This window comes from Carassius auratus, chromosome 9, assembly GCF_003368295.1.
Source record: "Carassius auratus strain Wakin chromosome 9, ASM336829v1, whole genome shotgun sequence".
Taxonomy (NCBI): domain Eukaryota; kingdom Metazoa; phylum Chordata; class Actinopteri; order Cypriniformes; family Cyprinidae; genus Carassius; species Carassius auratus.
Window position 1 is genome coordinate 18336710 of NC_039251.1, and position 17424 is coordinate 18354133.

Below are 17424 nucleotides of genomic sequence, written 5' to 3' on the forward strand. Positions count from 1 at the left end.
TTGTTAATAAAATAATTCTTCTTCAACACAGTGTCTTGAAAAATCATTAAATGACACTAATATTTCCATTAGTAATCCCAAAAAAAAACTCACCTCATGAGGTAAATATGTCTGGGTGGTATATCAGTGCTACTGATACTTTCTGCTCCACTCTTACATCTTGCCCCTTATCTTCCAGGCCAGCCCGTAACACCCCTTCTGCCCCTTGGTTATCTGATGTTCTACGCGAACAACGTTCTAAGCTTAGAGCTGCTGAAAGGGTGTGGCGCAAATCCAAAAATACTACTGACCTTAATGTGTATCAGTCACTCCTATCTTCCTTCTCTGCTAATGTCTCCACTGCTAAAATGACATACTACCATAACAAAATTAACAATTCATCTAACTCTCGCATGCTTTCTAAAACATTTTCCTCACTTCTTTGTCCTCCTCCTCCCCCTCCTGCTTCATCTCTAATAGCTGACGACTTTGCCATATTTTTCATTAATAAAATTGAACACATCAGTGCACAATTTTCCACACCACAATCAGTCAAGCTCATATCACCAGCAAACATACACTCATTTACATCCTTCTCTTCACTCTCTGAGGCAGAAGGCTCAAAACTCATCCTTTCTAATCACCCTACTACTTGCCCACTTGATCCTATTCCATCTCATCTCCTTCAAGTAATTTCTCCTGCAGTTGTATCTGCACTCACTCACATAATCAACACACCCCTCCACACTAGTGTTTTCCCCTCATCATTTAGACTGGTTTAAGAAACCCAGCTTCGACCCATCTCTTTTAGAGAACTACAGACCAGTTTCCCTTCTTCCTTTCATTGCAAAAACACTTGAACGAGCTGTGTTCAACCAAGTCTCTACATTTCTCACACACAACAATCTCCTTGACAGCAACCAATCTGGCTTCAGAAGTGGCCATTCAACTGAGACTGCCTTGCTCTCAGTTGTTAAAGCTCTAAGACTGGCAAGAGCGGAATCCAAATCTTCAGTACTTATTCTGCTTGATCTGTCCGCTGCTTTTGACACAGTTAATCACAACATCCTCCTATCAACCCTACTGGCAAAAAGCATCTCAGGAACAACACTTCAGTGGTTTGAGTCTTGCCTATCAGATAGGTCCTTTAAAGTATCTTGGAGAGGTGAGGTGTCCAAGTCACAACATCTAACTACTGGGTTGCCTCAGGGCTCAGTTCTTGGACCACTTCTCTTCTCTGTCTGAATGGCATCATTAGGTTCTGTCATTCAGAAACATGGCTTTTTATACCACTGCTATGCTGATGACACTCGACTCTACCTCTCATTCCATCCTGATGATCCGACGGTAGCTACTCGCATCTCAGATTGTATAACAGACATTTCTTACTGGATGATGGACCATCACATTCAACTCAACCTTGCCAAGACAGAACTGCTTGTGATTCCAGCAAACCCATCATTTCATCACAATTTCACCATCAAGTTAGGCACATCAACCATAACTCCTTCAAAAACAACTAGAAGCCTTGGGAGTTATGATGGATGATCAGCTGACTTTCTCAGACCACATTGCTAAAACTGTCCGATCCTGCAGATTTGCTTAATTCAACATCAAGAAGATCAAGCCCTTTCTTTCAGAACATGCTGCACAACTCCTTGTTCAAGCTCTTGTTCTGTCCAGGTTGGACTGTTGCAATGCCCTCTTAGCAGGTCTTCCAGCCAGTTCTATCAAACCTTTACAATTAATCCAGTACGCGGCAACAAGATTAATTTTTAATGAGCCAAAAAGAATACACGTCACACCTCTGTTTATCAATTTGCACTGGCTTCCAATAGCTGCTCGCATAAAATTCAAGGCATTGATGTTTGCCTTCAAAAAGCAAGTCAACGTAGCTTAATTGTGCCATCCCAAAGAAATACAAAAGTCATTTTTACAGACTTTTAAATTAAATGTTCCCTCCTGGTGGAATGAACTCCCCAACTCAATCCGAGCAGAGTCCTTAGCCATCTTCAAGAATCGGCTTAAAACCCATCTCTTCCATCTTTATTTGACCCTCTAACTTTAACACTCACTATTCTAATTCTATTCTTAAAAAAATCTAACTACCTTTCTAATCTTTTTGTATTCTATTTTCTTTTCATTTATTATGCAATTGTGCATGTGTGTGTGTGTGTAAAGACCTGTAACACTAGCTTGCTCTATTCTTTTTTATTCTATCTGTTTTCTTTTTATTTATTATATTATTTAAAAGCCTATGCTACGTGTACTGTGTTAACCTAACTGAGACTTGTTATAGCACTTATATATAATTGCTCTTTTTGTTGTTTGATTGCTTCCACTGTCCTCATTTGTACGTCGCTTTGGATAAAAGCGTCTACTAAATGAATAAATGTAAATGTAAATGTAAATATCGAGTTTATAGAATATATTGCTATATTAAACAATATGGAATGAGGCAATATCATTTACGGTATATATATATATAAGCAGTAGTTTGACACTACAAATGCTTGTAAAAGTTAACCGAAAGTAATTTTGACCGATTAAAACTATCAGTAGTTTAAAAGTTATTTTCCCATATATATATATATATATATATATATATCCCTTTCTTGGGATGTCGAGCGACGGGAGGGGGAGGTCCCAAGGGGGTGTCCGGGGGGTCGGTTGTTTGTACCAGCTGCGCTGCGTCCTGAGGTCCTTCGGTGGGGTCATGAGTCCAGAGTTGCCTGTCATCCAGTGGTTCGTAGATCGCTGGCTGCCATCCGTCAGTGATTTTGGTGGACATCCATGGTCCAAGATGTCAGGCAGTTTGTGTTGGCTTGCTCAGTTTGTGCTCAGAATAAGACTTCTAACCAGTCTCCTGTTGGTCTGTTACAGCCTCTACCCATTCCCTCTCGTCCATGGTCACATGTGGCCCTTGATTTCGTCACTGGCCTTCCCCCGTCGAGAGGTAACATCCGTTATTCTGACGGTGGTTGACCGCTTCTCCAAGGTGGCCCATTTTATCCCCTTACCCAAACTCCCCTCTGCCAAGGAGACCGCTCAGGTGGTCGTGGACCACGTCTTCCGGATCCATGGTCTTCCAGTTGATGTGGTCTCCGAAAGAGGACCACAATTCGTCTCCCGGTTTTGGAGAGAGTTCTGTAGACAGATCGGGGCCTCTACGAGTCTGTCTTCAGGTTTTCACCCCCAGACCAATGGGCAGTCCAAACGAGCCAACCAGGATCTTGAGCGAGCTCTCCGCTGCCTAGCATCACAGGGTCCGAACTCCTGGAGTCAGCAGTTGTCGTGGGTTGAATATGCCCACAATTCCCTCCCGGTGGCGTCTACAGGTATGTCTCCTTTTCAATGTTCTGTTGGCTATCAACCACCCCTTTTCCCTGCACAGGAACCCGAAGCTGCGGTCCCGTCTACCTTGGCCTTTGTCCGTAGGTGTCGGCGCACCTGGAGGAGGGCTGAGGAGGCCTTGGCCCGGGCTTCCAGATGGATCAAAATGGCGGCTGACCGTCACCGGACTGCGGCTCCCCAGTACGTTTGCGGTCAGAAGGTATGGCTTTCCACCAAGGACCTGCCTCTCTGGGTGCCTTCTCGTACGCTGGCACCCAGGTTTATTGGGCCATGTCGCATCACCAAGGTCCTGAGTCCAGTGGCAGTGCGGCTCAAGCTTCCTCCCACGCTTGGTCGGGTTCACCCTGTCTTTCACGTATCCAGGGTTAAGCCTTTGTTTAGGTCCCCCCTTAATCCCGTTGTCTCTTCCCCCATACCCCCTCCCCCCATTCGTCTAGTGGATGGTACTCCAGTTTACACTGTGAGAAAGCTTTTGGATGTTAGACGCCATGGTCGGGGCTTCCAGTATCTAGTGGACTGGGAGGGCTACGGTCCTGAGGAGAGGAGTTGGATCCCGGCTCGGGATAATCTGGACCAGACTCTGATTGAGGACTTCCGCCGGCGACGAGGTGAGACCCTCCTGGTTGCGCCTGGTGGCGCTGCTGGGGGGGGGGGGGGATTACTGTCATGACTTAGGTTTGTGTTGCTGTATTTTTGTCTTGTTGTCTGTGTGTCTAGTCTCAGAACACATGGGTTTTGTTTTGACAGCTCATGTGTTCTGCTGTCAGTGTTTCTTCCCCCTCCCACTCATTACCCTTAATTCCCTGTGTTCCATCACACCTGTAGCCACTCTTTCCTCATTAGCTCTCCTCTATTTTAGTTCCTCTCATGCTCTGTCTTTTGTCAGACCGTTGTGATTGTTTAGTGCTTCGCGTGTGATCGTCTTGTCCTGTCTGCCTAGTTATGTTTTAGGCTCCAAGTGTTTTTTTGATTTTTGTTTTTTCCCTCTGTAACTGTTCCCTCTGTTCCTGTCAGTCTAGACTGGTTCTGCCTCCGATCCCTGCATCACCTTTCTGTTGGGATCTTCCGAGACCTGACCCCAGCTCCTCTCTGCACTCTGTCCTCTCATTCAGGGATTTTGGTGAGCCTTCGTTGTGTCCCAAGGATTCTCAGCTCAGTGTGACTTTGACGTTGCGTCCCCAATGACGCGCTGGTTGATGTGATTTGACGTTGCATCACAGAAGACGCTTGGACTGGTCCACGCTGAGAGGTTTTCTTTTGCTCTGTGGAGTGGTCATTCTTTTGTTTTTCCTGTTTGCCCAGTGAGGGCTTAATAAACTTTTGTTACCTGCAACTGAATTCTGCGTATCCCTGACATCACATGGATTACTTTATTTAAGAATTTGTTCTCTATGTCTTGCTTCAAAGACACTGCAAGCTTTCCAAGGACATATTTTTCATGTCTGTGTGGCAAGTAGTCAAAGAGTTTTGCTGAATTTTTGTGACAAATTTCAGAAAGTACCGAAATGGCAGAAAGCGAACCCTGACGGTTTTCTTAATTTTACAAAAGCGCTTTTTGTTGTTACTGTAAAATAAAAGTAGAAACTTTAAAGTTTCTAATTAATTGTTAATCTGTACAATAAAAAACTATGGAGAATTTACATTTTCGCCGTTATCATGAAAAAATAAAACAATACTCCAGGGCAACTCACCAACCTAAGAAGATTAAATGTTAAACTTTATTCTTCTAAATAAAAGAGACACTCCTATATTCACACGTTTACTTGATTTAATCTAATTGCTGCGAGAATGAGACCATTGTACCAGACACACAAACCTATTCACAATGTTAGCAAACATTGAGGAAACTCATGTTTCGATCAAAATTAAAAAACCTCAAAGAAAAAGAGTTTTCTAAGTCATTGAAATAACAAAAACACAAAAGGCCGAATCACTCCATAATGTACCTGCAATGGGAAAGAGGAGAATGGCACATTAGTAATATCACATTAGTAGGATTGTTGTGGCTCTATATTCGCACTATATGTATAATATTGCATTTATCCAACAGTTGAACAGGACAAGTATGTAAATAAGAAACAACAACTGATTATCTACTATCTGGCATAGGGAACTACTCCCTTCCATCACAGATTCAAATCTAAATTTGAGAGTTTAACAGATGGGCCAAAGCCTTAGCTTGAAAATGTCACTTTAGAACTAGCAAAGAAATGATTAGTTGCTTCATGGAAGTAAAAAGCTTATTGTATTATGTTGTTTTATGAGAGAGATTGAGTGTGATTACTTGCATCTGATACATTAATTTTCAGCTCAATCTCTTAAATGCTATTTTTAAAATACTAATATTAAATATGACTCTTATTTACATAAACTTAACTTACTGCACGTAAGTCTACAACTGGACACAACAAAATAGCCAAGAAACTACTATAAGTCAGACTATAAATACAGAACATGGAATTTCACAGACTTAAAAAGATTCTATAATATATTATATATTAGAAGCAAACAAACAAACAAAAACCATACAATTTACATGGCCAGGAAGTAATCTAAAAGCAAATGCTTATGTTTCAACGGTACCAGATTCTTTCAAACTAAATTTAAGACTCATGAAAAAAAAGTCAATAAGAACATCTAGATGCTAGGCTTTAGCTACAGTAGAATGTGTTCTTTTCTATTTTGCACATTCATGAATTGACTAACAATAGAGGCTGTGTAGTCTTTAGTCTTGGTCTTGTATAAAAGCACAGGTGACAGCAGTCAGTCAACAAGCAGAATCAGCTTCAGCTTCTCTTTTGCGGGAACTACTGTGAATCAGCCAGTGCAACCATGATGGGAAAGGTAAGTTTCATTCTAGCATGTCAACACAGTCCAAATTAATTGATATTTCACTTTAAATTGCTAAAATATTAACCAATATTTCAGGTGATCTTCTACGAGGACAGGAACTTCCAGGGTCGCTCTTATGAGTGTATGAGCGACTGTGGTGACTTCTCCTCCTACATGAGCCGCTGTCACTCTTGCAGAGTGGAGAGTGGATGCTGGATGATGTATGATCATCCCAACTACATGGGAAATCAGTATTTCTTTAGAAGAGGAGACTATGCTGATTACATGTCTATGTTTGGAATGAACAACTGCATCAGGTCCTGTCGTATGATCCCTATGGTGAGCTCAATTATTACTATATTGTTTATTTTGCAATGCAAATTACAAAAGTGCAACTTATGTCATTGTCCTATATTTATTTTTAATTTTTTTGTTGGTTCTGCTTGATAAACTTAAAAATAATGCACTTCTCTTCCACTACAGTACAGGGGATCCTACAGAATGAGGATCTACGAGAGGGAGAACTTCATGGGTCAAATGTACGAGATGATGGATGATTGTGACAGCATCATGGACCGTTATCGCATGTCTCAATGCCAGTCCTGTCATGTGATGGAAGGCCACTGGCTCTTCTATGAGCAGCCCCACTACAGAGGCAGGATGTGGTACTTCAGGCCTGGAGAGTACAGGAGCTTCAGCAATATGGGTGGCATGAGATTCATGAGCATGAGGCGTATCATGGACTCCTGGTACTAGTTTTCTACCATTTCCTGAATTGTTAATAAAATTATTTCTCTACACTACTATATGCCTGTAAAATCATTACTGCCACTAATATTTGCATGTCTAATCAATCACAAAACATAATTACTTTCAGATTAAACATTAGGCTTATAAGACTACACTCAAAAAGAAAGAAAAAAGAAAGAAAAAAATTCTGGTTTATTTTTTAACTCAAATTCTGGGTTCAGCCTGTTGCATCGTTATCTTTAACATTTTTATCCAGGTGCTGGTTAGTTTTTCTGTAACTCTGCTGCTTGATCATTTTCACTGTCAGTTAAAATGATGAACACTTTCACACACCTACGCAGCGCTGGGTTAGTGTAGCCCAAAGTTGGGTAGACCGTGCCAAACCAGTTAAAACATGATACATTTGTTAACTGTCATTTTGTGTTCTGTCCTGAGAGAAAACCTGACAGGAACCTTTCTGAATGAAAGGTTTGCATTATATTGTATTCCTGTCAAACTGTAACTTTATAAATAGGAACATGTCTGTAGTTTTACAATTTTTCCTTTTTTTATTTTTATGTACATCACAGCCTGGCCCTAGGGGCATGTAAAAGTCTGGGCCCGTCTATTTAGAGTCTCAGCCTAAGAGGAGACAAGAGAGCAGTGGATTTATTTATTTATTTACTGTATATTGGGTTAGCATCATCTGGGGTCCTCTGAGGGTCAGCATCATCTGGGGTCCTCTGAGGGTCAGCATCATCTCTTCTCAGGTGTTCTGGATCCAGACTGGAGCTTGTGTAAATCCTAGTTACGGCAAAACAGAGGAACAAATAGAGACATAATTAGCATAGCTGCTGTTCCAACCAAATAAAATTAATTAGTTTAACCCAAGCTAAAGAATAATAATGCTCATTTAATCGGATATAACTGCAGTCCAAAATTATGAGATTCATTATTTGAAAGTTTGGCCTAATAGATGAGTCTTAGATCTAGATTTAAACAGAGAGAGTGTGTGTGAACTTCTCTCTATTCCAGAGTTTGGGAGCCATATGGGAAAAATCTCTACCTCCTTTAGTGGACTTTGTTATCCTAGGTACTACCAAAAGTCCAGCGTTTTGTGACCTTAGGGAGCGTGATGGACTGTAGCATGGTAGAAGGCTACCAGTACTAGTACGTGCGTCATTTGGTACTGGGCTGCACAAGAAAGAATAAATAACTTACATTAAAGCTGCAGTCTGTAACTTTTGGCGCTCATGTCTGGTGGAAGAACATTGTAGCCGTAGCTATTGTACTTCTCTCTGTTTACATCTATGGCGAGTCACACGGGTAATGTGCTACTCTGCAGCGTTCCCAACTAGACTAAAATAGTCAAAAAATAAACACTTACCATAGGTGTACCGTCGTGATTCAGGATAAGAGAAAAACACGCTTTGGAAAATGGATTCATGATGTACTCGCTCATTATATATTTTTCATGTTATGTTGTTAGCGCGATGTTATGAGGACGCTGCTAATAAAGTTGCATACGATTACTCAGTGGATTCATGCTTATTATTATATATACAATATACCACAGTTTTTATGCCAGTTATATCATTTTATTTTGGTGTATATATCCGTCACACTTTAAAGCCCGGTCCGTGAAAATATTGTCTGATATTAAACCGGTCCTTGGCGCTAAAAGGGTTGGGGACCACTGATTTAGAGTCTTATAGGTAAGTAATAATATTTTGTAACTGATACAGAACTTAATAGGTAGCCAGTGCAGAGACTTTAGAATTGGGATAATATGATCATATATTATTGACCTGGTAAGGACTCTGGTTGCTGCATTTTGTACTACCTGTAGCTTGTTTATTAAGGATGCAAGACAACCACCTAGAAGTGTGTTACAATAGTCCAGTCTAGAGGTCATGAATGCATGAACTAGCTTTTCTGCATCATAAACAGGTAACATGTTTCATAGCTTGGCAATGTTTCTAAGATGAAAGAATGCTGTTTTTGTAATATGGGAAATATGGTTTTCCAAAGACAAGTTCCTGTCTAATATAACACCCAGGTTTTTGACTGTAACAGTACATCTGTCTAGCTGCAAATTGTAATCTACGAGATTCTGTGTACTGTTTTTGCTCCAATAAGTTATATCTCTGTCCTATCTGAATTTAATAAGATAAAATGTTAATTTTTAACACATTCTGTTAGCTTAGATAATTTTGAAGTTTCATCTGATCTAGTTAAGATATATAGTTGAGTATCATCAGCATAACAGTGGAAACTAATCCCGTATTTTCTAATAATTTAGGCTAAGCATCAACATTCACAAACCACTGTTCACTGTTATTTTAACAAAAAAGAATGCAACATGCTCGTAATCATGACTTCATAAGTGGGAAATAGGCAATTTCCCATAGCATGTGAAGACAGCAGAAAACTGCTCTTGCTTTGCACAGTGGAGTGCATCATTTTGTTAACTTTATGGTTTATTATTTTGATAACACATGGTCCTCTTACAATATAGTGCTTTACAGATCTATCACTTTTGCCGCTCAGAAATGTTAACACAATCATGCTGCACGTATCAGAAGTTCCACGCTCTGGCGCTTACAATACATGTGTACCATGCCCAAGCCCAACTGAACCACTCTCTGGCCCACCTCTTTCATCCAAGCCAAGGATGGCTAAATGAACCGCGACCGAGTGCTACACGAAGTGATCACACTAGTCAAATGAACCGGGCTTTGGGGGTCAAACACACTCGGGCACGGTTAAGATTGCTATAGTGTGAGTACACCCTTATTCTCCCACATCCCATACACACAAGTCTGTACAAGTACTCGCCCATCATGTGTTGTCCCACGCTGCACTTCCGTGATAGTGCAAGTATCAGAAGGAGCCTGCTATAATGTTATAATTGAGGCTCTGGTCTCTCAGCATAACGTTTTTCTATAACAAACTATGTCTTTTTTTATATAAAAACATTAATACTGTAGCAGTGTCAAATAGCTTTGGTTTTATATTTAATTTGATTACATGAATAAATTAAAAACACATTCCCATAAACACAAAGTGATTCTTTCTATGGAAAAATGGTATACTCACTGACCTGTACAGCGAGTTGGCAAACTGCAACCTGACACCACCAGAATTTCAATATTAACACTGTAATGTAATTTCTTACATACATCAGAGAAATGTATTAAAACATGTATATCAGTTATCATGTACTGTGTGCCAATAATTATATTTATGTTTTCCTTTGCCATGTTTGTCCTTCCCACGATTCAGCTGTTTAATAAATTTAATTTTATTTAAATTTTACACTTAAACTTTCTACAAGTGTCTTGAGCAATAGTTAATTGAAGAAGCTATTATGTCTTGTCTTGTCAGGTTCCTGTTTACTTTTACTCTGTCTCCCTCTTCTGGTCTTTGGGTTACTTTCACTTTCCCTTTCTCCTTTCCCAGCTGTTAATCATGTTCTCTGACTACCTCATTTGCAGTCTGCCCACCTGTTCCCCCTTTCCCTCTGATTATTCATCTATTTCTGCCTCTGCTTATGTTGCCTCCTTGTCAGATTTTCTTTGAGCTTTTCTCGTAGGAAGCATACTACTACTCTGTCAGAGTCAGTGCGAGTCCAGTCCTGTCTTGTCCTGGTGTGACCTCCTTGTTAACCCTTCCTGCTCTGTTTATCGCTTTCTCCATTATATCTGTCCAGTTGGCCTGATGCAGAGAGAGTTCCATCCCTCACGGTCAGCCCGTAATCCACGTCCCCTCTAAGAGACCCGCGGCCAGTTGCCGTTATATCCGCAGTCCCAGACTGCTGCCAAAGAGAACTTTTTCAAGTTTGGCTGTTTTTTTTAGTTTTCATTAAAGTCTCTATTTTCTGTTGAACCGCATTTGGGTCCTCACTCACCTACATAACAGAAGAATCTGACCAGATATGGACCCAGCGACTCCAAAACCGATCCAGTCAGCTGTCGCGTTCCAGGGAGCAATGTTAGGCAGACACGAGGAGGAATTGTCTGCCGCTCAACATGCCGTTGAGACCCTGGCTGCCCAAGTCTCCGACCTCTCAAGACAGCTACAACATCTTCGCCTCGATCCACCGGCTGCCTCCAGGGCTCCAGAATCTCCTGAACCCCAAGTCAATAATCCTCCCTGCTATGCTGGTGAGCCCACCGAATGCCGCTCATTTCTCACTCAGTGTGACATAGTTTTTTCTCTCCAGCCCACCACTTATACTAAGAGCAAGGCTCACATCGCCTACGTCATCTCTCTCCTTACCGGATGGGCCCGGGAGTGGGGAGCGGCAGTCTGGGAGGCGGAGGCTGAATGTACAAACCATTATCAGAGCTTCAAGGAGGAGATGATACGGGTTTTTACCATTCTGTTTTTGGAGAGGAGACTTCCCAGGTCTTGTCATCTTTGTGTCGCCCTTTAGATGGTCCGATTTCCGCCCAGAGGGCTTTTGATCTCCTTAAAGACCGCTTTACGTCCACGCCCATCCTTGTTACACCTGACGTTTCTTGACAGTTCATAGTCGAGGTTGACGCGTCAGAGGTGGGCGTGGGAGCCATTCTTTCTCAACGCTCCCCCTCTGACAACAAAATCCACCCGTGCACGTATTTTTCTCATTTTTTCGTATTTTCATCCGCCTAGCCCTAGGCGAGTGGTGACAGTGGTTGGAGGGCGCCACTGCTGCTTTTGTCGTTTGGACAGACCATAGGAACCTAGAGTACATTCGTTCTGCCAAACAAATTAATTCGCAACAGGCTCGTTGGGCTTCGTTTTTTGCTCATTTTGATTTTATTATTTCGTTTCGTCCTGGCTCTAAGAACACCAAGCCTGATTCCTTGTCTCGTCTCTTTAATTCTTCAGAAGTCTCTAAGGGCCCCGAGGGAATTGTCCCTGAGGGGTGTGTCATTGGATTGACTGTCTGGAGAATTGAGAGGCAAGTTAAACGAGCTCTTGCTCACACTCCTTCACTGCACGCTTGTCCGAGGAACCTTCTTTTCATTCCCGCTCTTACGCGTCTGGCCGTTCTTCAGTGGGCACACTCTTCCAAATTGGCGGCCCACCCCGGCGTGCCCACTCGGGAACGTGACATGCGCCGTTTCGTTGCTGCTTGCTCCGTCTGTGCGCAGACTAAGCCTGGGAACTCTCCGCCGGCCGGGCTTCTCAGACCACTTCTGATCCCTTCTCGACCGTGGTCACACATCGCCTTAGATTTTTATTACCTGGCTTCCTCCGTCCGCGAGTAAGACAGTTATTCTCACGGTTATTGATCGGTTCTCCAAGGCAGCTCACTTTCTTCAGACAGAGGTCCACAATTCACTTCTCAATTCCGGTTTCGAGTTTTGTCGTTTGATTGGGGCGTCTGTCAGTCTCTCATCCAGCTTTCACCCTCAGTCTAACAGTCAAGCCGAACGAGCCAACCAGACTGTTGGTCGCATTTTACGCAGTCTTTCTTTCCAGAACCTGGCGTCCTGGTCAGAGCAGCTTCCCTGGGCCGAATACGCCCATAACTCGCATCCCTCGTCGGCGACCGGTCTGTCTCCTTTTCAATGTAGCCTGGGGTACCAGCCTCCACTGTTCACATCCCAGCTCTCTGATTCCTGTGTCCCGTCCGCTCATGCTTTTGTCCAACATTGCGAACGCACCCGGAGGAATGTCAGGTCTGCTCTTTGCCGTCATAGGAAACAGACTATTAGAGCAGCTAACAAGCGCAGAACTAAGAGCCCTAGATATGTTCGCGGTCAGAAAGTATGGCTCTCTACCCTCAATCTTCCCCTTAAATCTACTTCTCGTAAGTTGACCCCACGCTTCATTGGCCCATTCCGTATTTTGCAGATCATTAGTCCTGTCGCGGTGCGACTTCTTCTCCCTCGCTATCTTTGGCGAATTCACCCAGTCTTCCACGTCTCTTGTATTAAGCCCGTTGTTCACGATCCCGCTGCAGAAATTGTGATAATTAAAATATGATTCTTTTTCAGCCGTAGTCAAACCATTAACAAAATGATGCAGGTACACCCAACAACGCTGCACACAGATGATGGAAATGTGGGTTACACATAAGAACAAATAAAAAAAAAATAGGAAATATTAGGATGTGAACTTGCAACAGACACAAAGAGTATACACTCCATGTGAGCCGGTAAGTCCCCCCATTCCAGTTGGGGCAGAAGATAGGACAGGGTTTAGGCAAAGGAACACGCCACTGCTGTTCTCTACAGTGGGAATTGAATAAAACTGGGAAAGCTTACTTACTTCGCAAGGAGCATTATTTCTGGGAACCAAGTCTGACTGGGCCAGTATGGCGCTACTAAGAGGACCTGCTCCTCGTTCTCCCTGACCTTGCACAGCGTCTGTGTGAGAAGGCTCACTGGGGGAAATGGATACTTGCTGAGACCCCGATGCCAGCTGTGTGCCATCGCATCTGTGCTGAGGTTCCCCTCGGACAGGGAGTAGAACAGCTGGCAGTGGGACGTATCCGGAGGCAAACGGTCTACCTGAGCATCCCTGAAGCGTCTCCAGATCAGCTGGACTGTCTCGGGGTGGAGTCGCCATTCTCCCGGAAGGGCGGGCTGTCGTAAGAGCTCGTTGGCAGTGACCTTAGATGCTTCTGACTCTAAAGGAGGAGATGGCGGTCGAGTTGTGACATGCAACGGAAGCGTAGACCCCCCTGGTGACTGATGTACTCAATGGTCACAGTGTTGTCCTTGCGGATCAGTATGTGCTTGTCGCATAGCCTCGATCTGAAGTGACACAGAGCAAGCCATACTGCCATACTGCAGGCAAGGACATGTCCAAGTGCCTGATGCTTTATTCCATGTTGCACATGGCACCCCAGCCGATATCAGAGGCATCTCTTGAGAAAACAACATGCCTGGACACTTGAACTAGGGGGACCCCTGTATGCAGAAAAGCAAGGTCCGACCAGGGGCTGAAGGTTTGGCAGCAGAACGGGGTCTCTAAGACCCGGTGCGTGCCGCGTTGCCATGCCCATCTCGGGACTCGATCGTGAAGCCAACACTAAAGTGGTCTCATATGAAGCAATCCGAGCGGTGTGAACCGGAACGAGTAAACCGGAAGTGTTGTGCGATCGTGTCTGTGTTGATGTCAGAGTAAAAGTCACCATTGGTGTTTATAAAGTTTAAGTTTATTTTGAGTGAATAAATTCATCATCAGTCCAGCCGACCCCTTTGTCCTCTTCCTTTCCTCTCATGAACATACTACACCCACGCTGTGGGCCGGGGTGCGCGATGCAAATCGCAAATCACAAATATTCTCGAAACATTTTTACTTTAATTTCATAATATTTCGACTTTATTCTCGAAGTAGGCCTATTTTGACCTCATAATTTCTTTTTTTTTTTTAACATGGCACTAAAACCTCATCGTAGAATACAAAGCCTTCCTCTTGATAATAAAAAAGTGTTCATAAGACTTTGCTTTTTAACCAACAAATGAAAGATTGTTTGAGCAAAAGAAAAATTTAACTGACAAGACTGGATGGAATTAACTATAATTAAGTTGAACACCATCATAAAGAGGCGTAAAAACACATTTGCTAACACTTTCTATTCACACTTTTCAAAATCAGTCCTATAAAACATAATCACTTGTGGCAACAGGTGCTTCAGGGTTAGGCAGTATGTTAGCTTACCATAGCAACAACCACGACACTTGATGAGATTACTAAAATATTATTGCTCTAAACTCTCTCTATTACATCAGTTAAGTGTTTGAAATAACAGAAACTAGCGTTATGCCAAACTATGCGATTGTTTTAAAGTAACCACGTTAGCTAGCTAGCAGTAACAACATTAAATAATTTCCAGTAATTTCCAACAGGGCTCAAACCAGCCATGTATCTCCTCCAGTGACAAACCCAACCGTCCCTCTCTGATTCAAAGCATGGGATTTAGTTGCTTCTGGCTTTGCTACCGTTCAGACATTCTAGCTTACTGCTCTGCGCTTTGCTTCTTATTTCTGTACTTTTCTCTGATTTTTCTAAGATTTCTACATCAGCAGATCAGCACAGTGCTCAAACAACAGATATTTGGCAGAAACGATAAAACTAAAATCTCTTTGGGACTGGAATAATACTACAAAAAGAAAACTTTCTCTCCCACTGCCAGAAGCTTACATTCCAGAGACGGGATAACAACTGCCTACATTCAAACAGAAGAGAGAAAATGCATCCTGTTGGATCTACTTGTTGCATGAACTGCTGCAAACTTCTACAAAGGATTGTGATTCTTGAAACAAACTTACTTGCTGGACTTCCAAAAAAGACGGAACACTCATCAAACCCTAGTCATGGACCCCCTCAGCATACTGCGGGTGAGTACCATGAATCTTCTGAATCTCAACAGTTTATACCAAGTGTAGAGGAACAAGCCAAAACTGATCGCCACACTAATCGATGGCACAAACAGGGAGCGAGACCCAAAGGAACATGAGACATCAGATTGTCACAAGTTTCTCGTATTGCTGCCGTAGCATCCTCAACCCCAGATTCGACTATGACAAGGCTTGTGAATACTGGCATTCGATCACCCCCTTGAGAACAGATTTGAAGCATTAATGAATGTGGGTGAGGAATCTCCAAATGTGATTAAACATGGATCGGATCAGACAGCAGCTAACACTGCTACTAACAGGCGCTCAAGGTCGAGCAAACAGTGGCATTCAGCTCAGAGCGCAGGCGAGCCCAGGACTCTGATAGTGGGTTACTCTGTTATCAGAAACATCCATAGCAGGACTACAACAACATGCTGCCTTCCTCAAGCAACGGTCTCTGATGTGAACAAGGAACTTCAGAACATTCTGATGAAGCACAAGACTGCAAATCGAATCATCATCCATGTGGGGAAGAATGATATTCGGAAAGAGCAGTCAGAACTCCTTAAGAAGGACTTCAGTGAACTCTTTGAAACACTTAGAAGACTCAAAGTTCAGTTGTTCATCAGTGGACTACTCCCAGCAAGGGGAACAAATATGTTTTCACGGTTGCTTGGGCTGAACACATGGCTGCAAAGATCTTGTAATATAAAAGGAGTAAATTTCATTGACAACTTCAATCTTTTCTGGGGCCATAGAAAATTGTTTAAACCGGATGGCCTCCACCCAAACAAACTTGGTGCTAGAGTGCTTAAGGACAATATCTACTTTTCCCTCCGTCATCCTTCAGCAGAGTGTGTCAATCCATTCAGCACACACACACCGGGTCCGAGTCATAATGTGGGTGACATATCCCACAAGGACACTGATAACACCATGCAAGGCAAGGCAAGGCAACGCAAGGCAAGTTTATTTATATAGCACATTTCGTACACAATGGTAATTCAAAGTGCTTTACATAAAAGAAAGTAAAATAATCATGAAGAAAAATAATAACAAAAATAAAAAAAGTAATTTTAAAACTTTTTAAAATGATTAAAACATTTAAAAACAGTTAGAAAATGATTTTACATAAAAATAATAATAATAAAACAATAATAAAACATAAAACAGTGAAAATATAGTGCAATCATTTCGGACATTGCACAGTGCTCATTCAACAAATGCACAGCTAAAAAGATGCGTTTTGAGTCTAGATTTAAATGTGACTAGTGTTTTAGCACATCTGATCTCTTCTGGAAGCTGATTCCAACTGCGGGCAGCATAGTAACTAAAGGCAGACTCCCCTTTTTTTGTGTGAACCCTTGGTATTTCTAACTGACTTGATCCTAATGATCTGAGTGCTCTGTTAGGTTTATATTCAGTGAACATATCTGCAATATATTTCGGTCCTAGGTCATTTAGTGACTTATATACGAGTAAAAGTACTTTAAAATCAATCCTAAATGTAACTGGAAGCCAGTGTAAGGACCTGAGGACTGGTGTGATATGCTCAGATTTTCTGGTTCTACTCAGAATCCTGGCAGCAGCGTTCTGGATGAGCTGCAGCTGTCTAATGGTCTTTTTGGGAAAGCCAGTGAGGAGCCCATTACAATAGTCCACCCTGCTGGTGATAAAGGCATGAACAAGTTTCTCCAAGTCTTGACTGGAAACAAAACATCTAATTCTTGCGATGTTTTTTAAATGATAGTATGCTGATTTAGTTACTGCTTTGACATGACTACTGAAACTAAGGTCTGTCTCCAGAATCACACCAAGATTCCTGACTTGATTTTTAGTTGTTTGACCCCTAGAGTCAAGGTATGCATTCACCTTGAACACTTCATCTTTGTTTCCAAATGCAATGACTTCAGTTTTTTCCTTGTTTAACTGAAGAAAGTTCTGGCACATCCAATTATTAATTTCATCAATGCATTGGCAGAGGGAGTCAATGGGGCTGTAGTCATTTGGAGATAAGGCTAGGTAAATCTGGGTATCATCAGCATAGCTGTGATAGGCAATTTGGTTCTTTCTCATTATTTGACTTAGTGGAAGCATATACAGGCTAAACAAGAGCGGTGCAAGAATTGACCCTTGTGGGACTCCGCATGTCATGGACATCCACTTAGACTTATGCTCTCCTAGACTC

The 17424-nt window shown here is 42.3% G+C and overlaps 1 protein-coding gene across 1 annotated transcript; it reads left to right on the forward strand.

The window, feature by feature from the left end:
• Positions 1-6165: 6165 nt before the first annotated feature.
• LOC113108052 (gamma-crystallin M2-like) lies at positions 6166-6923 on the forward strand. The gene is made up of 3 exons (XM_026270878.1): positions 6166-6177; positions 6262-6504; positions 6649-6923. The coding sequence occupies exons 1-3, from the start codon at positions 6166-6168 to the stop codon at positions 6919-6921; spliced, it is 528 nt and encodes a 175-aa protein (XP_026126663.1). The 3' UTR covers positions 6922-6923.
• The last annotated feature ends 10501 nt before the right edge of the window (positions 6924-17424 follow it).

What these genes read in the sequence shown, in the direction of transcription:
- LOC113108052 (XM_026270878.1), top strand. An exon ending in CCTGTCGTATGATCCCTATG is followed by an intron (nt 6,505 to 6,648) that starts GTGAGCTCAATT and finishes CTTCCACTACAG; the next exon opens with TACAGGGGATCCTACAGAAT.